Below are 26,232 nucleotides of genomic sequence, written 5' to 3' on the forward strand. Positions count from 1 at the left end.
GCCCCGTGTGTGGCCGTCCAGCTCCTCCGGGCAGCTGGGGGGCATGTCACAACCAACCTAAGCCAAGGTGGTGCCGGGCTCCGTGCTTGTAGAGTAAAGGCTGGAAAGCTGTGATGAGGAATGAGTTACAATTCACAGAAGACATAAAGGGGATGAAATACCCCCCAGTTGCTTCTGTGTGTAAGTCACATCAGAGCCCCTGGCCCACGGCTGACACAGCCCTGTTCCCAGACCATTCCCAGTCCCGAAACCTTGCCCGTTCTCAGTCTTTTCCAACATGGCTGCTTTGGTTTTTAGACTCCATCTCAAAATGCATCTCCTGGAACCTGGATTTAAGCAGAGAGCCCTTGCGTTTGTGCCCCCCGCCTCCTGGTCTCAGTGATGATTTCCAGCGTGAATTCATCACAGTGCTCTGAGGTCAGCACAGTGTTTACACTGTGGTTTGGGGCCCTCCCCTTCCTCGGGCGGGGGGACACACAGAGCAGGAGGAGGGCTGCAAGCCGCCCAGCAGCCGGTGTGAGCAGGTCTGTTCAGGTGATGGGCACCTACCTGAGCATCACTCCTGCTGTTCCCTGTTGCGGCCTCCAGCAGCCAGCATCTCCCCTGTGTTAACTAGTGTTGTGTTGGCTGACTCACCACGAACCTGCTCTGCTAGGCAACAGGAGCTAGCAGCATCTCAGACGCAGAGGTGGAGGCAGAGTTGTTGTTCTCCCTGCAGTGTGGGAAAGTAGCAACTAAGTTTCAGTTCTATTTTCTATATTGTATTTTTCCATTCCTGATATTAAAACTGTGATAATGTCTTTACTTCAAGCTAGAAGCAAAGAGACAAATTTTGCTTTGAAACAATCGTAGGAAACAATTGATTTTAATAAACACCAAGGCAAGTAGGACTTTGCAAGGAAAAATAGTGAGACTTTGCTTATTTGAGTTCTTATCTTAAGATGCTCAGTAAGTATGTGCTGAGCAGCTTTTATCTGCTTGTCCAGAGGGATGAGCTCATGGGGAAGAGATAATTTTCTTTTTTTTTTTCTTTTTTTTTTTTTTGCGGTACACGGGCCTCTCACTGTTGCGGCCTCTCCCGTTGCGGAGCACAGGCTCCGGACGCGCAGGCTCCGCGGCCATGGCTCACGGGCCCAGCCGCTCCGCGGCATGTGGGATCTTCCCGGACCGGGGCACGAACCCATGTCCCCTGCATCGGCAGGCGGACTCCAACCACTGCGCCACCAGGGAAGCCCGATAATTTTCTCAAAGGCACTTTCTTTGTTGTTCTAGAGTTATTAATTGCCTTTACATCGATTCTGGAGGTGACTTAAACTGATCGAGTGAAGGTTCAGGACCATCCGTGTCCCTGAACCAGCAGGTGACCAGCAGGTGAAGCCCTCGGAGCCAGGACACATGGGTTCTGGTCTCAGCTCTGGTCTCTGGGAGCCGTGTGGTCCGGGGAAGGCCCTTCTCTCAGATCTTTCTCTGTAAAAGGAAAGGATTCAGCTGTTTGATCGATCAGACAGACGTCTACAGGGTGCCCACTTGAACATGTCGCTTTGCTAGGTCCTGGGGATGAAAAACTAACCAACTGGTCCCTGCCCCCAGGGAACTCACAGAGTCCTGATGAGAAAGGGAAATGAGAAAATCAGCAGTTACAATGCAGTGGGGATGTTGATGGCCCGGGGTGGGCACTAAGGAGCTGGGAGTGTTGCTTAGGAAAGACTTCTTGGAGTGGGTGACATTTCAGCTGAAGTGAAGGGAGGGGCATTTGCAGAACAAGGTCGCTTTGGATCTGAAAGGTTGAGCCTGATTGAGGTGTCGGGTTTCCGGGGTTCCATCCCAGCCCTGTCCTGGTCTGGATAACACCAGTACTTAAAAGGGGGCAGTAGTGTAACATAGTTGACAGTTCACTTCCTGCCAACCTTGAAATGATAACAGTTCTTGATAATTTTTTGAATTTAGAGGGATTTGGATTTTTGCACATCAAATGAAGCTTTATTAACACCTTTATAATCATACACCTTTCAAATTCACATCAATTTAAATCCACATAACATGTACCTGCACTCTGTTTACCAGTATGTAAGTGAATTGGAGAAGAAGAGAAAGACAGAATGTACATGCAGATGTCTATTTGAAGCCATAGAATGTTCGAATTCAAGGGCTCACGGTGGGGGGCAGTCAGTCCAACTTCATTTACAGATGAACAAGCAGACACTCAGGGAGGTAAGAGTCAAGATCCCACACAGTGAGTCAGATCTTTTTCGTTTTGCTTCATGGTTTGGAGTCAGGCATTTTAGCAAAGTTTGAAGTCATAGTAATCCAGTGCCGTGCCCATCCCAGAGCATAGGCTCAGGAAATTCTGGAGAGAAGCCTTGGGTAAGGGACTCCTATGGTTTCCACTCTGAACCTTACTTTTAGAGCAGGAGGCGTCTTAGGTGTGAGAAAAGCCTACTCTGGTTCCTGGAACGACAGGGTAAGGAAGGTGCTGACCTGAAATCCCTGGTTGGGCCGTTGGCTTCTCTGCCACAGGTCTCCCCTACTGGGAGCCAGGGAGAGCTGTCATTCCTCCATTGGTGACTGACTGATCAACGCTCCCAATCCATAGCAAGGAATGCTTTGCTTTAGAAACTCGAAGCCCACATCATAAAGGGGAAACATTTGAGATGGTTGCATTAACCTAATTAACCTGAAAATTCTAGACTATGTAACAAATTGTATTTTTTTAAAAGTCACAAAGCTGGGCTGCACAAAGATACCCATCTGTGACATGAGTTGGTCCTGGATTTGCCCTTTTCACTTACTACCTAGATGACCTTTGACAGTTTGCTTAGGGACTGTTTCGTCACTGATCACAACACCTACTCATAGGATTGTTGTGAAAATTAAGTGCAGTCTTTGTTTCAGGTCCCTGGACCTATTCATTAAAAATATTAGATCTTGCCTTTATAAAAACAAATATTTTGTCAAAAGCCAAACAGATAAAATGGCTTTAACAACTAAAAATAAGAAATTCTACCATCAGATAATTAGCGTTTAGACTTGATGCCTAATCTCAAATTAAATTCAGATGTTAGTGAGAAACTGGTAAATCTGTTCACAAACAGGAATAGATTTGACACCGTGTCACTGGTTTTCACATCAGCTCTTTCATTACGTGTGAGGGGTGTGATCTTGTTTGGGGCCCTGTTGTGTTGTTTTCTTCTGCTTCTGTGATCTTAGAGAAATAACGAACATAGGAAATATCGGCTTAGAAAAGGAAGTTCAGTAGTCTGATTGTTTTTGTTGTTGTTTTTGTTGTTGCGGTACGCGGGCCTCTCACTGTTGTGGCCTCTCCCGTTGCGGAGCACAGGCTCCGGACGCGCAGGCTCAGCGGCCATGGCTCACGGGCCCAGCCGCTCCGCAGCATGTGGGATCTTCCCGGACCGGGGTACGAACCCGTGTCCCCTGCATCGGCAGGTGGACTCTCAACCACTGAGCCACCAGGGAAGCCCCAGTCTAATTTTTGATGGTATGCATTTTGAGGAAATTATTTCTTTTCTGCTTTCACAAGGCTACCAAAAGCATTTTAAAAATAATTTTTTTATTATTTAAAAAGTAATTTAAAAGTAATTTTTAAATGGTTTTTTAGAAGCCTACTCACTGTAATATTTTTTTCTTCTCTTTCTTTCCCTCCACCATCCTCCCACCCCCTTCCTTCTTGCCACACAGAAAAGGTTTAAAAGAGAAGAGGCCTTAAACTGTCAGGCTCTGGGCACTGATTTCCATGCTGTTTTCTAAAAAGCCTGCATGGCCGACCACACTGCCACGCAGGAGGGAGGACACCACCCCCGTGCCCCACCCTGAAGCCTTAGGGGCATTTGTCATTGTAAATCTACAAGCGGTATTTTTATTTCCCTTTCTTTGATTGCTAGGGAGGTTGATGGCCATTTTCATTTCTCCTTCTGAGTTAAGGCCCTTTCCTGCCCTTTGGCGGGCATCTGCTTTGTTGCTTTACGGTTTATGGACTTTGAGATGTGTGATCCAAAAATGCCCTTCTCAGCCCCCCTCCGCCATCAACAGGGCATTAATGGAACCCCTCTGGACTTTGGCCTGTGGTGTGCTCTTATCTTCAGCCTTTGTTGCTATTGACGTTTTGTCCTTTCTGTGTCATCATGAGGGTTCTGGTGGGAGGCTGGGCGGAGGGGTATCAGACTTGTGTAGTCGGCAAGCCCCACCACAAAGACTCTTGACTTTTTTTTTTTCTTCTTCTTCTTTTCTTTTATGCCACTCACAAGAATCTCAAACCACCGGGGCATAAAAGTTGGCATTGCCTGATTCCAGAAAGACTATTCTTTTAACTCATTAAAAAACAAAGATTCACTGGTAAATGTTTCTCTCTTACTTTTTGGTACAAAAGATGGAAATATTTTCTTAGGAAATAAAAAGAGGGGAGGAAATTAGATGTTTGGTGGTATCTAGCACAGGATTAAAGAACTACTGTGGGTAAATAAAGGGATTTAAGAGTATCTGTAGGAAATGCCACAATGGTTTATTGGTTTTCACTCTATTATTAACTTCACTTCTATTCGCAGTCTTTTAATAGGTAGCAGTTTTTTGCTCCCTAAAGGTCTTTTCTGTGGCATATGGTTGTGCATAAACATGTTTTCTCTTTCCATATTAGTTCCTCATATGTATCTTTTTTTTACATATTAAGAAGTCAAATTTTCTTGGTCGTTGTTTCTGTAAAATTCTCATATCTCCTTGAGCACAGCCATTAGACCATGGAGAGGTAACTGAAACTTCAGTTAACTAATGACATAACCCAAATGAATAATTTATAAGTTTTCCTTACAGCTGGAAGAATCCCTGTATACCATTTGGCTAGTCAGAGGAAATCACAGGTAGAAAGGATGTTCAGGATTTATTTCATTCACTGATTCTGCTCTCTCACTGTAAAAAGAAGAATATTCCATTGTATTTGGGATATGTCATTTCCAAATCTAGTTTGTGCCTGATAGAGCCATGTGTGTTAGTGAGCTATTGCTGTGTAACAAATTACCCCAGAATTTAGTAGCTTAAAACAACAAACATTTATTACGTACAGTTTCTGGGTCAGAAATCCAGAGCAGCTTAGCTGTGTCCTCTGGCTCAGGGTTCCCACAGGGTTAAATCATGATGGGGCTGGGACTGCTGTCATCTTAATGCTTGCCTGGGGGAGTGTCTGCTTCTAGGCTCACTCATGTGCCTGTTGGCCAGTGGCCACCCTCATGAGCTTAGCCCCATGAGCCTCACCGTGGGACAGCTCACAGCATGATATCAGGCCTCCCTCAGAGAGAGCAGCAAGAGGCAGGGAGCAAGGGGGAAGTTGCAACCTTGTAACCTCACCTTGGAAGTGATGCCCCATCACATCTGTTATTTTCTAGAAGTCTCTAGGGCCACCCCCACTCAACGGGAGTGTGAATTCCAGGAGGCAGGGATCACTGGAGTCATCCAAGAGGCTACTTACCTTGCTGTATACGGACTTCTTTCCATGGAGTTTCAATTATAACGATTCTGGGCATCAGAAGGCGTGAACATATTGCCGCTTTCAGTCCCACCACTGTTTAGTGGCTGTGGGGAATGGAGTTTCCTGCCCACTAAACCCACAGGGCAGGTGACTGGTTTCAAGCTGCTCCCCCTTTCCCCACACACTTCTCTCTCGCACAGACTTCTCGCGAATTGGCCCACTCACCCCCTCTTCCAGTGGCTACCCGTCGCTTTTCTGCTTGAATTCCTCTCTGAGCCTGGAAGCCTAGCTTCTTCCCAGCCTCACTGGCCTCTGAAGCAAATATACAGCTCTCAGAGGCTTTTCCTGTAAACTGCTGGGAAGCCAGCTGGACTAAACCAAAATGAGGAACAGCAGGGAAGTGTGGAAAATTACCAGAAACCCACCCAAGTGCAAGACGAGCTCTCACAGGAGGAAGGGGATAATACTTAGGGAGGATCTGATGGAAACCCAGAGGCTCTGCTCAATGTCTTCCACACAGTAACTCATCAGCTCTCAAACCAAAACTGCAGCGGGGCTGTCATCACCTATAATTTACATTATTCTAGTTTAACCCCGTGGGGAAACGAAGGCTCAGGAGAATAAGTCACTCTGTCAAGCTGACAGAATTGCTGCCAGATTGCGGATCAGAAGCCAGTGAGTCTGATTCCAGGCCCCAGGCGTTCCCACAACACCGTGGAACTTTTCCTGGTGGCCCTCTGGATTCGCCCCCTCGTTCTGGTGTGGAAGTGGATCAGGTTCTTGTCTTAACTGTCAGTCGACCCGGTCTCACCAAGGAGAAGTTCTCAGACTCCAGGCAAGGCTGGGGATGGGATGGTGCTCTCCTCAGTTTCTTCCAGAACTTTCTTCACATGCTCAGGTTTGCCTTGGGCTCTTTTTCTTCGTCACACAAGTCGTTTCAGCATTTCGGCGTCTTGCGCACCCTCAGGCTTATGGATGAGGAAGGGGCTTCACTCCCACCCTATACTTCAGGACTGTGCGAACCCACCTTTGGTTGGACCCATGAGTGTGCACCAAGGCTTCGCTGGGGAGGCTGGTTCCACTCCTAAGACCTACAGGCAGAGCTGATGGCCAAGTTATTCAACAACTGCTGGAGGCCTCCGACCTGGCAGACGTGAGCTTCATTTGCTGGACGTGGAGAGGCCCCCGGCGCGTGCGGGAGGGGCTCGGGCAGTGAGCGGAGGCTGGGGACCCTGAGGCTCCCGGACAGCATCTTCAGCAGTCCTGTACGGGTAGATGGGTGCACGCCTACCTCCCTCCGTATCAGGAGCTTTGGGGGTCACCAACCCCTTGGAGAATCCACGCCTCTTCTCCCTGCAGACTGTGAAGCCCATAAGCTCCGGGTGAAGACGTGGCCTGAGTAAGGCTCGGCCTCTTCTGCCGTGCTGAAGCCTCGGCTGAGAGCCGGTCGCCGTCACCGGGGCTGCTGCCTGGGCGTCCCCACCTCTTCCCAGACCAGCGGCCCCTCCTGCTTCCTCTGAAGGAGGGGCTGAGCTCGCAGCTCGTTTGTGGAACAGCCACCACTGATACTCCTTTGCTTAGTTCCCCTGTTTTCCTAGTTGCAACCCAGACATCCTGTTCAAGAGCGCTTCTCTTCAAAAAAAAGTGTCTTTGCGGGGCTTCCCTGGTGGCGCAGTGGTGGAGAGTCTGCCTGCCGATTCAGGGGACACGGGTTCGTGCCCCGGTCCAGGAAGATCCCACATGCCGTGGAGCGGCTGGGCCCGTGAGCCATGGCCGCTGAGCCTGCGTGTCCGGAGCCTGTGCTCCGCAACGGGAGAGGCCGCAACAGTGAGAGGCCCGCGTACCGCAAAAAAAAAAAAAAAAAAAAAAAAGTGTCTTTGCAAAGCCTGCTGTTGTATTTAGACAACAGTACAATCCTTCCATGTGTCCAGCTGCACACATTCCACTCAGGGAAGGAGAGGAGGCAAAAGCCAAACTGACGGAAACTTCTGGTTGAAAAAGTCTTCAAGAAAATGGCCAGAATAAGCATTACAGCTGGGAGATTTTGCCCCTGAGCACGTAAGCACGGCTGGAGTGTTTAGAGCCCTGTTTTCCAGGGCTTTGCTTGGTGGGCTCTGCTATCTGACATCATTAAGTCTCACAGGGGCTTAAGGCATGAAGTGATGCCTTTCTGGCAGCCAAGTGACAGCCCTCTCAGGCGGGTGTCTCTGGAAATCTAAAAGACCATCCTCAGAACTTGACAGCTCTTTGGGGCTCTGCTAATTCTACTGACTGTTTAAACCAGCTGGACGGTGTGTGCCACAAGCCCTGGATGAATGAGGAGTCAGTCCCGTGGGAGATGATGCCTTCTGATCCTTTCCCCTCTCCACTGTATCACTCTCCGGCTTCCCGGTTGATTCTCCAGCTTTGCCATCTGCTGGGCAAAATTCAAGGAATGCAGCCACCGTCACTTAATTTATTGTACCTTTCACGATAGTAACATCTTCCAAAAATTCCATCGGAAGAGCCAGGCATGATTTCCTTTGCCTGAATCCCTGCTGGGGAATCTCTCATAAAATATGGTTTTCCCAGATGTGGCTCCACTAGATCCCTTAAGGTTGTTTCCACGATTTTCTGCAGAACTCATGAATGTTTTTCTGCCTTTTGACCTCCTCTTTTTAAAAATTAACTAATAGTCATGTTTGCCACTGGGCAGTCCTCAGGAACCTGTTCTATTTTAAAATGAACTGAACAGATTTTTATCTCAGAAGCGTGCGGCTTAAAAGAAAACAAGAGACAACGTGAAAGTTTAACCACAGAAGAATATCGTTGGAAAAGCACAATTCGGTGAGCAGGGTGGCTAAGGCACTAACTGGCCAACAGCAACATGGTATTTTTCTGTTTGTGTTTTTGTTTTTATCCAATGAGTTCAAAGAGTTTCATAAAAAGTGTATCATTGTACTTAGTAGTATCCAGTAAAAATACTCAGACTTCCAGGTGTTACCTGGCACCTGCTGCCTATATTTTTCTGAGGTTCTTCATCTCACCTGCCTGACAGGAGTGCATATCACAGTATGTTCAGTTCCACACTGGCTTCTTGGAAGTGAGGGGCTTTGGACTTTTCTGCACCCCACCCTCTTCTCACAGGAAGCAAGTTACTTCTTGAGCATAACTTGGCGGTTTTAGGAAGCTTCTCTTTTTCTATAAATGAAAACTTAGCTTTGGTGTTATATCCATCAGAATCCATGCCCCCCCGCTCCCTGCCCCCCACCCCGCAATGTTGAAGCAAAACTAAACAGTACTACCTTTGTGTTTTGAAATAACAGGAGTAGTCTTCAGCATTCAGTGTCAAAGCCTGGTTAACAGGGACTCTGGGAATCCAAGCTCTGTTCTACATAGAAACTAAGGAGCTGGTTATTTAGCAACTGGAATTGGGAAGCAGAGCCCAAAAGAAACGTTCTTGACCTTGGAGCACTAAGGTGTCACTCCCTCATTACTTTCACTGAAGCTCAGGGAGCGTCCTGAACGGTGTAAGATCCTGTGTGTCCCTGGAGGTGCAGAAACCAAAAGGTGTCCTGTGCCCCTTCCCTTGTGTCCCACACATTAGTGGCCATGCCTCTCCACCCCTCACGGCTGCCCCACCCCGTTCCTTGGACGGGCTCCAGCCCCTGCTCACGGCTGTCAGGATCCTGTGCTTAGCTGTCTCTTTGGCAGGACAGTGAATCGTTTCCCTTCTTGTCCATCTGCTGGCAATCCATCACTGAGAGGTGCCATCACCCACGACTCCAGAGCCTTCATTCACCCCGAACTGGGTGAGGCACCTTCAAGCTAAATCAAGTTTCAGGTTTTCTAGGCATCTTAATTGTATACAATGAGGGTAACTGAGATCATTATAAAAGGGTAGAATCTTTTTTTTTTTTTTTTTTTTGCAGTACTCGGGCCTCTCACTGCTGTGGCCTCTCCCGTCGCGGAGCACAGGCTCCTGACGCGCAGGCTCAGCGGCCATGGCTCACGGGCCCAGCCGCTCCGCGGCATGTGGGATCTTCCCGGACCGGGGCACGAACCCGCGTCCCCTGCATTGGCAGGCGGACTCTCAACCACTGTGCCACCAGGGAAGCCCAAGGGGTAGAATCTTTTTAAACCTGTATTCTACCAAGAAACCGTAGAGGGTGCACATCAGAAATGCAGACCTCACTGGGGTATAATTGAGATAACGTGCCGTGGCGCGTGGGATTAGAAGACAGCCACGCGGTCCTGCAATTTACTAGCTGGATGGCCTCAGTCAACTTAGTGAGCCTCTTAAGGGCTTAGTTTCCTCATCTGTAAAATGGTCTCAAAAATACCAAGGTCATAGACTTTTTGCAAAGAATATGAAATATGATGAAATATCATGAAATACGATATGTGAAACTATTTGAAATTACAGGTACTCGATCAAAAATGGGAAATTTTCATCCTTTCCCTGCAGTCTCCCTGCCCAGCTGCCTGTTATTTTAGAAACCGTGTGACCACATCTGTGTGTCTAGCAAGGGCGGACCTTCCCTCTATGTCTGTCTGTTCTGACCTTGCCTTCTAATGGGCTGGATAATTACATGGTAGGAGTCCTCCCTACCACTGGGCAAGAGAAATGCATTTTTTAGTGCAAAGGCACTTTCTTTACAAAGGAAAATATTCCATTCCACGGGCAGCGTTTTGGTGGGGAATCAGGAATCATCTGTTAGTGAGTCAGCTGCCCCTTTAGACAAGGGTAAGAATAAATCTGCAGCCCCCAGCAGCAACCCAGTAGCCCACAACTCCTAGTGAATTTCATGTTCACTTTCCTACCAAATATGTGCTCCTGAAGCTGTCTCAACCCACTGGCCTCCAACCTGGTGTCAGAATGTTCATGGGCTTGTTAATCTGTTCACCTTACTTTGTGTTCATTTCTCTCCTTTAGGGAAAAACTTTTTTTCTTAATTGCATACGTAGCATTTTTCTTCTCTAGTCAAAAGTACCATATTTCCATTTTATATAAGTATCATGTACTATTTTTCAAATTATGGTTTGTCTGCTATCAGAAAAGGGATTGTTTTATGAGCTTATGAGTGAAATAGCTTAACCATCCAAACTCACATGCATCTCTGTCTAAATGATTGGCTCTTTCTAACCTGTATTTATCCTCTGTTATCTGCTTCTAAGAGGTTTGTTATGATGGGTATGTTAAAAACCACTCTGCAGTCTTAGGGAACTATTATAAAGGAAAATTTACTTAGTAATTCTTCTTCCTTTGCAGAAGGAAGAAGGTGCCCTCTTTCTCTTCCAGGGATGGGGGGAAATTAACCATGACGCTGGGGTGAGGAGCTTTAGCAGAGCAGGAGGGAACTGTCGGCAGGAGTGGGGAATGCACGGAAATGAGTGCCTGCTCATCTCCATATATGCTTTCTTTAATTTTTTTCAACTGCACAACCATCTTTGCTACAAATCACCTGGCAGTTCACCACCCACAGCATGGACCCAGGTCTCTCAGGTCTGCTCTGATGATCATATCAAATTCAGCTCAGCAAATGTTTGCAGAGGGCCTACTCTGCAGTAGGAAGTGTCTGGGGGCTGGGGATACAGCAGTGACTAAACAACCTGCAAAGACCCCTCCTGCTGAATTGCCCCTGCGGTGGGGTCCGGTCCAGGTAGGTCTGATAAGGCTCCATCTTACCCCTTGTCGGTCAAGCATGGAAGGTCTGGAAACAGTAAATACAGTGAAGGGTTTTGGGGGTTCCATGTCCTTGCTGATGCCCGTCCTCTTTGTTGGTCTGACTCCTGCTTAGCCATCAACACCCCATCCAGAAAACCTTCTCTGATTCCATCCAGGCCCACTGAGCTGATCCTCTTCACTCTTCCCTCAGTGCACACTCTTTATCTCTGTCACCTAACTTGCTGTTTTGTTTGTAGTTTACTGATTTGGGGTCTGTCTCTCCTACTGGACTGTGAGCAGCTTGAGAGCAACGATCTTGTCTTCATCTTGTATCCATCCCAAGCATTTGGTCCAGTGTGTTGGCGTGTGGTAGGTCCTCAAGAAAAGTGCGTGGAGTGATTGAGTGAAGGAATGAAAGATGCTCAGCGACATGGGATATCCACAGTATCCACTGTACTTGCTCTCCATCTTTGTAGAAACTTTCCAGAGCTCACACAAAGACCAAAATGTTCTGAGTTCGTGCTTCTTCATAATACCCGAGACCACTTTTCACAGTAACTTCTGGATGCTGGCAGGAGAGGACTTGGCCCAGCGTGATGGTTAGGGCTGGGGCACGCTCCATGGCAGAGGCCTCAGTAATGTGTAAAACCTTGTTCACTGCTTTACCAAACTTGGGAGGGCGACCAAAGCCCTGGTGGGGGGGAGCTGCTGAGAGCTGGAGCCCGGGGAATAACAGCTAGCAGGAGGGAGGAGGAAACAGGCCGCACAAACAAGTATACGCTGAGTGGTACCAGCAGCACCACACCCGAGGCGTCCCTGGGCCGCATCCCAGCAGAGAGCCTGATGCCCCGAGGGTCTCAGGACAGGAGAAGGCTCACTGATGTTCACGGAGCAGTCTAAAACAGGACAGGGCATCTTCATCCCATAAAGGTTTTCTCAAACACATAATGATCAAACTAATTTGTATTTAGTTGAAAACGTCTCTGGGTTGAATAATCCATTCCCCAGCTATGCTTGTAACTGAGATATCTAGCCTTCGGGTTCAGCTCCAAGAACATTGCCAGTGTTTAGGGGTTGAAATTGTGTAGCTTTTCATCCCTTCTCGTTCCTAAAGACCCCCTTCCCCTTCCTGCTACCCTTGGACTCACCCCCGACCCAAGGAAAGGAAAAGGGAAACTTCAGTGAGTCTGAGGCTCTGGATCTCCAGAGGGGTTGCTGGGAGCCGTGTCTGGCTCTTTGGGGTTGGTTTTTGTTTCTCACTGTGACATAGGGACAACAGGGTATAGCTGTCTCTGCCTTTAATCTATAAATGTCCAGTTTAAGGTAGAAATCCACAATGATGGCAGAAGAACTTCCTCCAGTCCCATTCCTGTAAGAAATTGTGTATAGACTCAAGTTGAGATGAGAGGTAACTTGAGTTTTGTATCCTTGAATGTGTGACACCCCATACCTCAAAACACACCCATCTGTTGAGGGGCAACCTGCAGAAATCAAGGGTTTTAGCCTTCTGATGTTTTGATCTAACCCGGAGCATGAATTATTGTCAAGCATCTTTTTTATTGATAGTTGATTTTTGAAAAGCACAGAGAGATTTTAATATTTTGGCAATACCCACTTTTTTCAGTTTAATGAATATTTATGCACTTATTTTTAATCATATATTTTTCCACTGCAAAAATAAGCCACGTTTGATTAAGAAGTTTGGAAACTATCAAAAAGCACATATGCACAAAATCACCCTCACACCTTTCACCATGGAAAATGAGGTAATACTTTAGGGCATATTCTTCCAGTTATGAATATAAATGTGTGTTTGAAACAAAAATGGGATCATCCCGAGTCTACTTTGTATCCTGTGTTTTCAGTTCATTCAGCAGATATTTATTGAAGGCCACTATGTGCTGGACCCAATTCCAGGCACCCTGGGTTACATCTTCAAACCAAGTGGACAGAATTCCTCATTGCTTGCAGGGTTTTTTTTTTTTTTTTTTCCTAGTGGGAGAGTCAGACAGTATGAAGGTGAGTGTGTATACATTCTGCCAGGTGGGGTAAGTGATAGGAGGAAAAGGAAAGCCTGGAAGGGGACCCAGAGGGCAGGGAGTGCTGGTGAGGAGGGCTGTGGTTTTACAAAACGAGGTCAGAGAAGGCTCTACGGGGAAAGTGATATTTGAGCGGAGACTTGCAGGAGGTGGGGGAGCTTTGTGGCTTTTCAGGAACCGCATTCTAGGCAGAGAGCACAGCACAGACGGAAGCCCTGAGCAGAGGCTACCTGGAACGTTCCAAGAGCCACAGAGAGACGTGAGGAGGGATGAATGGGTGAGAGGGTGGGGTAGAAGATGAGAGATGGGATGGACTGTGGGGCAGGACTGGAAGCGAGGCGGGGAGTCAGGAAGCTATGGCTCTGGATGCATCAGAGTGGTGCTGTGCCAGAAACCCCAGACTGTGACGCCTGCTGAGTCAAAGAGCGATTCAGAAAACGATGAAGATGTTTTAGGGATCCTTTGACTAATTTATTTTATTCACATTTTAAAAAATATATGTGCACCATCGGTGTATGATTTTAAAATTGGTGTCTAAATCCATCTAAAATAGCTCTTTCAATAAGTATAAAATAAAGATTCCCAGTGATGAGAGAATATTGTCTTATTTGGTACACTCTTCCTTAATGGTACATCTTAAAGTTGGGCTACCTTAGATTTGATGAAATCAGGAATTATGAATAGAGCTGAGGTCCTGCTGAGACTTTCCTGACAGAGTTGTCAAAAATGGAAGGAGGGCTTCCCTGGTGGCGCAGTGGTTGAGAGTCCGCCTGCCGATGCAGGGGACACAGGTTCGTGCCCTGGTCCGGGAAGATCCCACGTGCCGCGGAGTGGCTGGGCCCGTGAGCCATGGCCGCTGAGCCTGCGCGTCCGGAATCTGTGCTCCGCAACGGGAGAGGCCACAACAGTGAGAGGCCTGCGTACCGCAAAAAAAAAAAAAAAAAATGGAAGGAGAGTGGACACCGTTTCAGGTGTAAAACGGGGTCAGAAGCAACCATACCTTGGAATTCTGTTTACGGCTGGAGCAAATCCCAGCTTTCTCCTCTGGCCCTTCTGTATAGAGGCCTTGCCCAGCACATATGCCTAGCGTGCCGCGAGGCAGGGAACTTTCCGCAGGGACCTCTCCTGCCTGGCTAATTTCTTATGGGTCCAGGATGCAGTGAAAGCAAGATGATGGAGTTACTATGGCCAATTAGTTCGGCAGCCGTACTCCTGCAAATGACACAGACAATCGTGTGAGTTATTGTTTGTATGGTTGCCATGGATGTACATGGATAGTGGATGTATGGTTGCCATGCCTACGTAATCCCGTTAGGTCATTAAAGAGGCAGTTTGGGGGCAGAGAAATGCTGGCTTTCCTCCCCGTGATCCACACACTAGCCAGAAGCCTTTGGCCTCCTGGAATTTTATTTTATTTTATTTTAACATCTTTACTGGGGTATAATTGCTTTACAATGGGACCTTCTGGAATTTTAAGTCAAACTCAAAATCACTTGGCCAAAAAAGTTTGAAACACCACAATTTTCCCTAACAAACCCTTGCACATTCTCAATAGTAGATGGGGAAATGAGGCTGTTTACACACTGTGATTTGAAGCCTGTGTTTTTAAACTATAGCTTCCCGGGTTCTGTGTCTATAGCTGGACCTGTCTGGGTGGTCTGGGAGGCCCTGAATTAAGAATAATGACACTGATTTTGTCACATAGGAGCTCCACAGGCTTCAGGCGAGACTGTGCTGTGTGCAGACATCCCTGCTGTAACCACATCTAGCCAGGAGGCCTGCGGGGAGAAAGCGGAGTCCTTAGCTACCATCCTTTCCTGGGTAGGGAGAGCTTCACCAGCTTTCTTCCCTTTGTAAGCCCGAAAGCTACTGCTCTCTATGAGAAAGTAGCCGTAGCCTGGTGAAAAGATGAACTGCGGAGCCTCTGATGACACCATGAGTCTTCTTCATGGTTCGTACATTCCTACGTGGAGTTCTCCTCTCCCCGTCCTTTCTCTCTGGGTTTGAGCTTTTCCTTCCAGTGTCCTTTTGTTATATTCTTCCCCTTTGGTCCCCGTGTCCATTTATTTAAACTCCCTCCTACATTGGTAGATTCATCACTCCATGTGATTGCTAAGAAGGGGCTTTTCAAGCACTGGGCGCTGCTGCAGGGTGTCTGGCAGAGGTAGCACTCTATGAAATCGTCTGGTTTTCCCGTTCCACGGTTGTGCGTGGATGTTATTTCCAAGTCCACTTTTTTCTCTATTTGTCTCCAAGTAATGTGCTTACCTTTGCCCTGTAGTGGTACATTTATTTCTAAATATGTGATTAAGGAACAAATCATAAAAGTAATGGTGTTTATGTTCCTGCCTATAAATGAAAAATACATTTATTATACAGTGACTCAGATGAAAAGGAAAAAGATCATTTTTATTACTACTCTCACAGTGCTACTCTGTTATTATTTCAGATGTGTGAGTCTTTGGCTCAGATTATTTCATTTTATGATCATTTGCCTTAACTATTTATTATTGAAATGCATGGCAATCAAGACTCTGACGTTTAAAATAATAGCCGAGCTTTGTGATTTCTGAAATATAGAAACCTCCTTCGTCGGAGTGTGGCATTGATAAAGCAAGGCCACTCCCCCTCAGTATCAACTTTAATTGCGTACCTCATTTCTACGTATAAAGAATGGTTATTCTCATGTTTATGCTTTCATATGTACAGGACAGAACAAAAATGTCAAACATAGGTCATGCCGTAGTCAGAGGTCATGAGCTACAATTAACGGGATATTTTTTTCTATGTATACCCATTTGCAGGCAAAATATTAAAAGATGACTCAAATTGTTTTGCTATGGGAAAAGATTCTCTACTTTTGTTGTTATGTAATATTATTACTATTACATGTTTGCTATGTCTTTCTGCTCACCTTCCTACATTTCAAAGGGTCAGTCATGGCCTGTGGGCAGGTGGATTACACATCCGTTATCAATGGCAAAAGATTCTCTACTTTTTGTTCTAAAGGGCACTTGGTCTTAATGTCTCTGCTACATCTTCTTAATGTTGTTTTGTTTTGGTTTGGTTTTCAAGTCAAGTTAATCTTCTCCCAAAGAATGTCCTGTGGAGAAAAAGAGAGACTTAGCTACCCAATAATGAAATCCAGATTTCCTATCTGAAATGTTTAAGATATTAATTTAGCCCCAGGACTTTCATCCAGGGAATCAGTTCTACTGAGAGTAAATTCTAACCTGCGAGCCAGTTTCTAAATAGAAATACAGAATTAATGAGAGTGCTGATTCTGGAATGTCAGTGTCTGTTTGATGGTAAAATAATTTTGTCATAATTAATGACATAATACACTAATTGCATAGTCTCAGATAATATAGCACCCAGAAAATGGTTCCACCCTTCATGTATAAACATCAAAATACAAACAATTATTTTTCCTAAAGTTTTGAGAAGATTACTATTAGAACTTAAAAAATTCCCTCTAATCTTTTGGCAATGCTACATTTTCTAATTATTACCCGGAAGGACCTTTCTTTACCTCTAAAGTACAGTGAGTTGACAGTCTGTAGTAGGTATTTAATCATCATATATAAAGACAAACACCTCACTGATGTATATGATAGGAAGGGGATTACTGTACAGGCTTTCATCACGATAGCATTTGTTGCATCTGGTGCTAAATTAGCTCATTTCTTTCATGTTATGAAAATGTGTGCTTTCAGATTCTTTTTTTTTCCTCCTGTCACTTTCCCATTGAGCTTTATGAAGACTAAGGTGCTGGTAGCCTATTATCCACTCGGCCCTGGCTTGTATGTAGGTCACAGTTCTTCAGACCGAAAGAGGACTTCATTTGGTGTTTATGTCTTTGGCAGCTGCATCATCATCTTGTATCAAATCCAGGCCCTGGGGGGAAGGAGTCTTCCTCATCACAGATGGCACTCAGAATTGGAGAGCCCATCCGCAGTTGCTCAGAAATGTGAAGGAGCAGTTTTCAAGTTGTCTGAGCTCGGGCTAAGCATTTTCTTTGCCCCTTGCAGCGCTTCAGCTATTACGTCGTGCCAGTTGCTGGGGGTTGGCTGAGATTTTCCCATCAGTCTCGCCTCCTTACGGAGGTCTCGTTATCGCCGTCGTGGGCCACGTCTGCTTATTGCCTTGTCTTTACCAGCAGGACTGCAGACGCTCTTGGCTTTTTCTGAGCAGCAGTTTGAAGGTGTCTGTGCAGCACTGATCTTATTGTTTGCTTGGGGGCCTGAATTCTGCTGCTTTTATAGAGAGCTATGTCCAAGACTTCAATGAGCAACTCAACATTGTCCTTTGAAATACAGAGGCTGGTAGGATGGGTGACTGTCACAGAGCACCTAGTATTGCGCAAAGTGATACCAACACACGGTGCTTCATCTGCTAGAACTTTAGAGTGTGTGGCACACATTAAACTCAGTGTGTGCAATCCCACCTTTTCTCAGTGGTGGAAGCATCCTGAACAGGGCAGATCCTTAGCACCTGTTTGAAGGACGTTACAAGACCTAGCAAGCTTAGAGTTAGAGAAGCAAGTTCTAGACACAGGGTACATTGTCAATGTTGAGAATATGGCTGATTTGACTTTCCTGCTCTTTTCTGTGTTACTGTAAAATTCATTGAATAGGTCTCATTCATTCAATTGCTCAACAAGTACTTGTCAAATACCTACCCTGTGTGAGGCATTGTGCCTGGTGCTGTGAAGGACACACGCTGACCAGGGCCCAGTCTCACCCTCCAGAACTTCCAGTCCAGTGAGGCTCATGAAGCATGTCCACAAACAGCCACAAGTACCATCGAGAGAAGCAAACAAAAATATTACGGAGGGGCTTCCCTGGTGGCGCAGTGGTTGAGAGTCTGCCTGCCGATGCAGGGGACACGGGTTTGTGCCCGGGTCCGGGAAGATCCCACATGCCGCAGAGTGGCTGGGCCCATGAGCCATGGCCGCTGAGCCTGCGCGTCCGGAGCCTGTGCTCCGCAACGTGAGAGGCCACAACAGTGAGAGGCCTGCGTACCGCAAAAAATATATATATATATATAATATTACAGAGGTTTAGTAAAAGAAGCCAGCACTTTAGCTCGGGGTGAGCCAAGAAAATCTTTTCACCAAGTCCTTATGCGAACTTGAAAGTTGGGGCAGCTTTAACAAGCTGAATTAGAGGTGAGGGTGTTCCAGACACCAGGGCTGGGTGGCAGGCGCCTTTCTGGGAAGGCCAGAGGTCAGGGTTGCTGTCCCCGTATGTGTGAAAATGGGGGTAGAGCAGGAGATGAGAAGGGGAGACTGGAGACTAGGCACCATGGGGTATGGACGCCAGAGAAGGAGCTTGAACTTGATTTGGCAGGAGAAAGGGAGTCATTGCAGGCTTTGGAACAGAGATGTGTCGGTGTGTTTGGGGTAACCTGAAGTGGGGCAGGCAGAGGGCTGAGATGGCTGTTCTGCTGTCCCCCAGGCGAGAAGCAGAGAGCCGAGGAATTCAGGGCAGTACTCCTGAGGTTCATGAGAGGCGGGGAATGGGGCCCCAGTGCGGTGGAAGGATGGGCCTTAGGGCGGGAGGAGGGCTGTCTCCTCTCTACCCAAGAAGAGGGAGAGAGGAGACGGGTACCCCCGGGGCAGCGCCCTTAGGCTTCCAGGGGGCTTCTGAAGGACTCAGACTCCAGAGGGACAGGCTTAAACATCTGGTAGACCCAGAGAACACAAAGCCGCCTTGTAACAGAGCTTCCAAATCAGCGTCTTCCAAATTTGGGGCGGGGCTTCCAAATCCCCGCCCCCGTCCTACCCCCATGTCCTTTCTTCTCCAGCCACAGAGGGGCCAGAAACGGCACTTGGCCAGCTGGGGAGGGGGAGGAGGTTTAACACAAAAACCAAGTTAGAAATTTCCACTGGTAATTGGGATTGTTACACTTTGGAATAGTTAATGAGACTGTCTGTCACTTAAAGTGACTGAAGGACTTTCTGTTACCTTCATCTCATGACCAGAAAAGTCAGGATCCATCTGAGTTTTTCACAGGGTAGTAGGCATTTACCCATCAACTAGATTCTTCGTCTTCCTCCTTTCCCGGACTAGGGCTGAATAAATTAATTGACACTCAGGTGCAAACAACTTAAATCACAGGGTCTTGTCTCCTCCATGAGAATGTGGCAGGGGACAGAAAAGTTAAAGACGTTGATCTCTAATTCTGAATATCAGATATTGGCAAGGGCAGCAGACATCCTTGGCAGGAGGTGGGGAGAGGCCGGTGGAGGTGGTGGGAGTCCTCCAGAGCCATCAGCCTGGAGCAGTGGGTAGCTCTACATACAGTGCACTTGGGATAACAAGAAACTGTTTAGGACATGGCATACTCATTAACGACATCTTGCTGTGAACAGGCAAACTCTGAGGTCAACCAAGTTACATTTCAGAACCAAAAGGGAAAAACAAATACACCATAACCTAAGATCTACTAAATCAACTCCACGGGAGGGTTCCAACAGCACTGAAGTATCCATCTTTGGAGAAGCCAAATGGAGCTAAATAAATTCCACCCCTAAACACCCAAGGTGGATCACATCCTACTGGCTGGCCTCTCCAGGTAATATTGTCCAGCTGTGACCTGGGTGCAGCTGCTTAACAACTGTTCCAGTTGTTTCTTATTCAAACTCATTAATAATGAGAAAGAGGAAAAAGTTGGCCTGTTGTATTCTCCGCCTTTGTTCAAACAGGCATTCTTCTGTTGAATTATGAATTTAAGTTCTGGAAAAATTCTCCTCTACACAATTGATCATTTTCCTAACCATTTTGTTAAAAAAAAAAAAAAAAAAAAAAAAAAAAAGAGGTCCACCTAGAGTAGATTCTTTTGGACTAAAAAAAAGTTTATGGCTAATCTATATAAATTGAAATTTATTAGTATCAGGGTCAATTTTGTGCCTTTAATGTGGACTGTGTTTATTTCTGATTGTGGTACACTAGCACATTTTCAAGACTTAATGCAATTTCAGGTTGCTTTTTATATGACAATAAGAGTAACAAAGATAATGTCATATTTTATGACACAAATACTTTCTAATGTTCTTTGGAGTTTGAGTTCCTTGATATTAACTTGATTGATAGCACAGTCAGAGATTTAATCAATAGACTTGTAGCAACTGATATTTATCTCCAGCTCTTCATAAAAGCTCCATGTCACAGTCCAAACGTGCTCCATTTAACATAATAGACATGCCTTGAAAAGGTATCTATTTCTGTAGCCCCTGGCACTGCACTGTACCCTAGAGCTGGGATGCAGCCATGTGAACATTTCAGGGCAGTATTAAATAGGATTTTGATTGTCACTTTATACTGAATCTTTAAAGGGAAGATGGTCACTTCCTGACAAGACTTTTATTCTCTACATGTGTCAAGTTAAAATGCAAGTTCTGTGTTAGGCTGTAGGGCTGGCCCACCTGTTTGACTCTGTATTTATTTCCCAATAAAAGAAGGGCTCCCAAAGGCAAAACAAAAACAAAAACAGGAGGCACCCCAAGCAGCACCATATTTTAAATGTTTTCTTTCTAATTTTCAGAACTAGTGGATCTCTGTTGCAGGAAAGTGTTTCATTTGAAGCTTTTCAGTACCTAAAATTATAAAATCAAATTTTTAAGAAAACTGGAAACCCACTAAAGAGTTTTAATTATGTCAGTGTTTGTCTGAAAACACTCTAGGAAAAGCAGTGACTCTTTTTTTACGCAACAAAATCCATTGGATTAAAAAAGTCCTTTGCATAATTAAAGTGAATGCTTTCACAAAGGGTATTTCTTCAGCTTAGACACTCCTGTATTCCTTTTTTCCACAGCAATCTCCGTATATCTTCTTGTTCTCTTTGCCGGATTCACTTTCCTACGAGAATCTCTGAGGATGTTCCAAAAGGCTCTAAGTGCCTGGGAGTTTGGGCGGGGACGTTGATGCAGGACGGACAATTAATAGTTTTTTATGGTTTCCCATGAATCCTGTGAAGAGAATCCAGCCCAAGTGTGATCTGATACTCTCTGTCGTTCATTCTGTTCTGTTTCTGCAGGGGAGCTGGTGTGGGAAAGATGAAACAGAAGTTAGAAATGTCACATATTTTGTGTCTCTAAATCAGGTGGTTCTCTTGGAGACCGCAGTCCACTTGTCTGGTGGGAAATCTTACCTAGTCATGTTTGGGGTTACTCTTCCATCTTCTTAAAGTGGCTGGAAAGTCTCTGGTTTCTGCAGAGCAGGGGATTCAGGACAGGCCCTTGGTCTTTAATTCACAGGAACCACTCCACATAGACCTGTCTGAGTCACCAGCCGCTCGAAAACGAGATGCTCTAACTTGCCTGATGTTGGTCTCAGCAAAGGGGACCATGGCCTGTGGTCCCCGAGGCCTGGATGCTTGCCAGCATCCCCTTGCCATCCCATCAGAGACCTTGCCACCTCCCTGCAAGTACTGCACAGGAGTGGGGTGCTGTCCCCAACACCCCAGGAATGAGCCCCCTGGCTCACCTCTTGAGCAAAGCTTTCCAACCCTTTCTTCTCCAGCTCCCTCTCTTTGTGTGGCCTTGAGTATCTGGAAGAGTATCTCCTGGTGAGGCAGACCATCTGGGAGGTGCTTTCCACTCTGGATGTTACAATTCCATGATGCTGTGTGGTGTTCCTCGATGCCCGTGAGGTTACTGAATGTGATGACAGTACACTGACCATCGTCATTGCAGGGCCATCCTTCACCAGCTCCAGGCACCAAGCTAGTTTCCACTCTGCCTCTCACCGCCTCTGCAGAGTCAGGGAGCAATGACAGTGGACCAGGGTGGTGCTTAAACCTGGTTCCTGGATCCCTGGAGCCAGCTGGCATAGATGTCAGTCTGTCCCAAGGGCATCTCTCCCTGACTCCTCACAGCCCCTGCTGCGTGTCAGTTCATTCACTGCAGGACAGTGAAGGGGTTTCATAGAACCGAGATGCACCGTGTTCATCCGTTGGTAGCTCAGATGCCTTCTGGAAGAGCATGAGACTGTTATATTCCAGCTGGCTAAATGCTTTTAATCCTCTTCGGAAACGGCCTGCAAGTACATTTCCGTAGCTCATTAACCTCTTTTGGATAGATTAGCTGCAAAATATTGAAAAAATGATTTCTTGCCTTTTGAGGGTGGCTTATGGTTCTCTGCGTTCTGGGCCCTGAGTTGTCTGACCCAGGGAGGAAAGGCCGGGTATGATGAAGACAGTTCCAAGCTGGTGTCGTCCTGTGTTATGCAATTCCAGGGATGGGTGGAGAATCACATAAATCATGTGCTGTGTTTACAGTACAAAGGGTGCAAGCTCTGTGCATCTTACATTGACTGTACAAGCAGGATTATTTTAATTTTTCTGCCAATGTCTTTCCTGAGTACCACGGTGGGAGCAAAGGATTACTGTAGCTGAGGAGGGGGGTTAAATTGTCCACAAGAGAGAATTGCAGACCTCCCCAAATGTACATGCTTAAAACACAGATGAATTTTTAATGGAAATCAATTTTGCTTCTCCAAAAAAGCCGTTAGTTTCTTGGAAAATACAGAGTGATTACTGTTGATTACTGACATTGTATTTCCATTTCCTTTCTTTCTCCCCTCCCCTCCTGCCTTCCCAACCTGCTGGCAGCTGTCCATATCTAGCAGTGAAAATCACCCCTGCCATCCCCGTGGTCGGTGGCATTCTGTTCTTCTTTGTGATGGGGACCCTGCTGCGCACGAGCTTCAGCGACCCTGGCGTCCTTCCACGAGCCACACCTGATGAAGCCGCCGACCTGGAAAGGCAAATAGGTAACCCTGAAGGTCCGCCCTTAGCCTCTGGTCACTGCCCACCTGTGCTCAGCCCCAGTGCGGGAGGACAGACGAGGAGCCTGTGCAGGAGGGGCTGGGCGCTGGACAGTGCCAAGTCCCCGGGGAGGAGTCCCGAAGTTTTCATTCACTTGGCCTGAGGATGACCTGAGTAGGAGGTGGGATGGAAGGTGGTCGGAGGTAAGGCTGAGGGACCGGTGCACTGGAGGCAAGCTGGCGGTGCCATCAAGCAGGCCACTGCCACCGAGCTCTTTGAAACCCGAGCGTCCGAGTCCGCTCTGAGAAGGAGCCTCTGTTGTGAAAGCTGCAGTTCCTGGTGGCTGCTTTATTCCCTTTTATTATCATCATAGCTGAACTCTGGTTTCCATGATATAAACCTGGAAATGTTACATCTTAGACTGCTGTCCTATTTATCCAGCCTAGGATCCAGCATTTCCTTTATTAAGGCATAACAAAGATGTATATTTCTGGTATATATTGAGGTGAATGGCTTTATTTTTCCTTAGATATTGGAAATCCTAGGATTAAAAATTTACAGCAATCCATTTTAAAGATATTAAGACCAATCCTAATCCCTCATACAAAGAACCTTAAGGGTCCTTTTTTTAATTAAAAAGAGAGCTTCCTCTTAAAAGTTTGCTTTTGTGAATGTGTAGCTTTGCTGTGGTACAGTGATAATTTGACAAGCCTGGCAGGGGGCTGTGATGACTCAGTGTGAACATAAAGTTTAGGCATGAAAAATCATTTGACAGAAATAGTTCTCTCCCAGTGGGCTTCCCTTCACAGCCCACTCCGATGAAAGACCCCCACTTTCCACAGTATAAAGAGGTACAAGTGTGGGTCTTGATAGGCACCATCTGCTCTGGTCCACCTCCCCAAGTGCTGAAGCACAGCCATGTTCTTCTCTGAGCATCTGCTTCCATCCTTCATCCCTGTCACCTGGGAGGGGAGCAGGAAAGGAGTGGATAATGGGAGTGTATGTGAGTTGTCTGCTGGGCTGCAGCCTCCTTGTGTCCTGAGGTAGGGAAGTGGGGAGACAGTCCCTTTCTTTGACACCACATATTGAGATCTGAACACAGGGTATTATTTCATAATCTAAAGCCTACATTTATAGCTTGTTAATAATCTGTAAAGGCCATCCATGACGGTCATTGAATTTGATCACATCCCAGCAAGTTTGTGAGGAAGACATTATTATTACACCCATTTTACAAATAAGAAAACGAAGCCCCTAAGTGGTTAAATGGGAGAAAGTGGCAGAGCCAGAGCCTTCAACCCAGGTCTCCTGGGTCTCATCTGTTGTTCTTTAGGGATGTTCTTGTTCTTGAAGGCCCAGTTTCCTTCAAGGAATAGAACCGGGCCTATAGAAACTGCGTAGTCTATGCCCATGTCAAATTGGCACAAGCTCAAAACTCCCACTCAAGCAGTGTGCAGACAGCCCAGCTCCCCACACTGGCCGTTAAGCATTTTCCTGCTGTGATCCTATTTTCCCTCCCACCTCCCTATTAGTGCTAGGAGCATCTGCAGAATCAGCAAGATCAGGAACTGGGTTTTTTTTTGCCTTCCTTACAAAGTGGATAATAAAGAGTGCCATTGGAATTCTCTATTATGAATGCAGATTCTAAGAGGCACAGACTTTCCATCATTAACATTGAAGAAGTTGAATGATTCACTGAAGTGCAATTTTTTTGTTTTGTTTAGTTTTTTGTTTTTTTTCTTAAAGTTGATAACCTCAGAGCAGTATTTTTCAACATAAGCAATTTTTAAAAACCTCTGCCCCCATGTCTCCGCCCCCCCAGAGACACAGATTCTGTGAGAGAACTAGATGGGGTAAAGGATAAAACCAAATTTTGTTTCCTGTGAAGGAGAGAAAAGGGGCTGTAGAGACAGGGCTTTGGCATGGCAGAAATTAGTAGGCTGGCACATCCTTCCCTGAAAGGCAATGATAAGCCTAGACAAAATAGTCAGAAACAATCATTTCATGACTCTGGAATTTGAGGAATGGTTATTCATGAAAAACTGACGAACTTTGGGTAGGAACAGTGGGAGTCTATGGCATTCTGTCCTGGGGCTGCTGTAATCGCCAACCTGCATTCAGAGGTGAGGAAGTTCTACCTGGACAGGACAAGCCCTGAAAACCAGCAGCATCCCTGTCGGAGGGGCTGACTTGATTTGGAGTGGAGCGTGGAAAAAACCAGAAACTGAAACTTTCACCTTAAGAAACTGGAAAAAGAAGAGCAAACTGAACTCAAAGCAAGTAGGAGTAAGGAAATATTAAAGATGACAGTGGAAATCAATGAAATAGAATACGGAAAACAACAGAGAATATCAGTGAGCCCAAGAGTTAGTCCTTAGAGAAGATCAACAAAATTGACAAACCTGTAACTATACTCCCCTGACCCTCCACTCCAAAACAAGACAGAGAAAAAGAGAGAAGATGTGAATTACCAAAATCGGGAATGAAAGCGGGGGCATCACCATCAACCTTACAGAAATTTAAAGGATTTTAACTTTATGCTACAAATTAGACAACTTAGATAAATGAACAAATTCTTAGAAAGCCACAATTACCAAAACAAATGACTCAGGAAGAAATAAAAAATCTGAAAAAAACACATAACAAGTAAAGAAACTGGTTGTCCATATTAGAAAGATGAATTTGAACCCTTACCTCACACCATACACAAATTTTAAATGAAGCATAGACCTACATATAAGAGCTAAAATGATAAAACTTCTGAAGGAAACGTAGAGAAAATTTTCATGACCTTGTGTTAGGCAGAGTTCTTAGATATGACACCAAAAACATGATCTGTAAAAGAAAAAGATGATAAATTGAATTTCATCAAATTAAAAACTTTTGCGCTTCAAAAGATACCATTTAAGAAAATGAAAAGAGGACTTCCCTGGTGGCGCAGTGGTTGAGAGTCAGCCTGCCGATGCAGGGGATACGGGTTCGTGCCCCGGTCCGGGAAGATCCCACATGCCGCGGAGCGGCTGGGCCCGTGAGCCATGGCCGCTGAGCCTGTGCGTCCCGAGCCTGTGCTCCGCAACGGGAGAGGCCAGAACAGTGAGAGGCCTGCATACAGCAAAAAAAAAAAAAAAAAAAAAAAAAAAAGAAAATGAAAAGACAAACCACAGACTGGGAGAAAATATTCACAAATCGAATATCTGGTAAAATATTTCGTACTTGTGTCTGGAACATATTAAGATCTCTTACAAGTCAATAATAAGACAACCCAATTAAAAGATGGGTAAAGAATTGAACATTTTTTCAAA

The 26,232-nt window shown here is 46.0% G+C and overlaps 1 protein-coding gene across 2 annotated transcripts in view; it reads left to right on the forward strand.

Moving 5' to 3' along the window:
- ZDHHC14 (zDHHC palmitoyltransferase 14) overlaps positions 1-26,232 on the forward strand; it is a gene marked incomplete at both ends in the record, with an annotated part of 277,595 nt that overhangs the window by 145,821 nt on the left and 105,542 nt on the right. For both annotated transcript variants that reach the window (XM_079716068.1, XM_079716069.1), the window contains one exon: positions 22,775-22,935. In XM_079716068.1, coding sequence (XP_079572194.1) covers positions 22,775-22,935 — 161 coding nt within the window. The remainder of the gene's footprint in view (positions 1-22,774; positions 22,936-26,232) is intronic.

Source organism: Hyperoodon ampullatus (assembly GCF_949752795.1).
Source record: "Hyperoodon ampullatus genome assembly, chromosome: 12".
NCBI classification, from domain to species: domain Eukaryota; kingdom Metazoa; phylum Chordata; class Mammalia; order Artiodactyla; family Ziphiidae; genus Hyperoodon; species Hyperoodon ampullatus.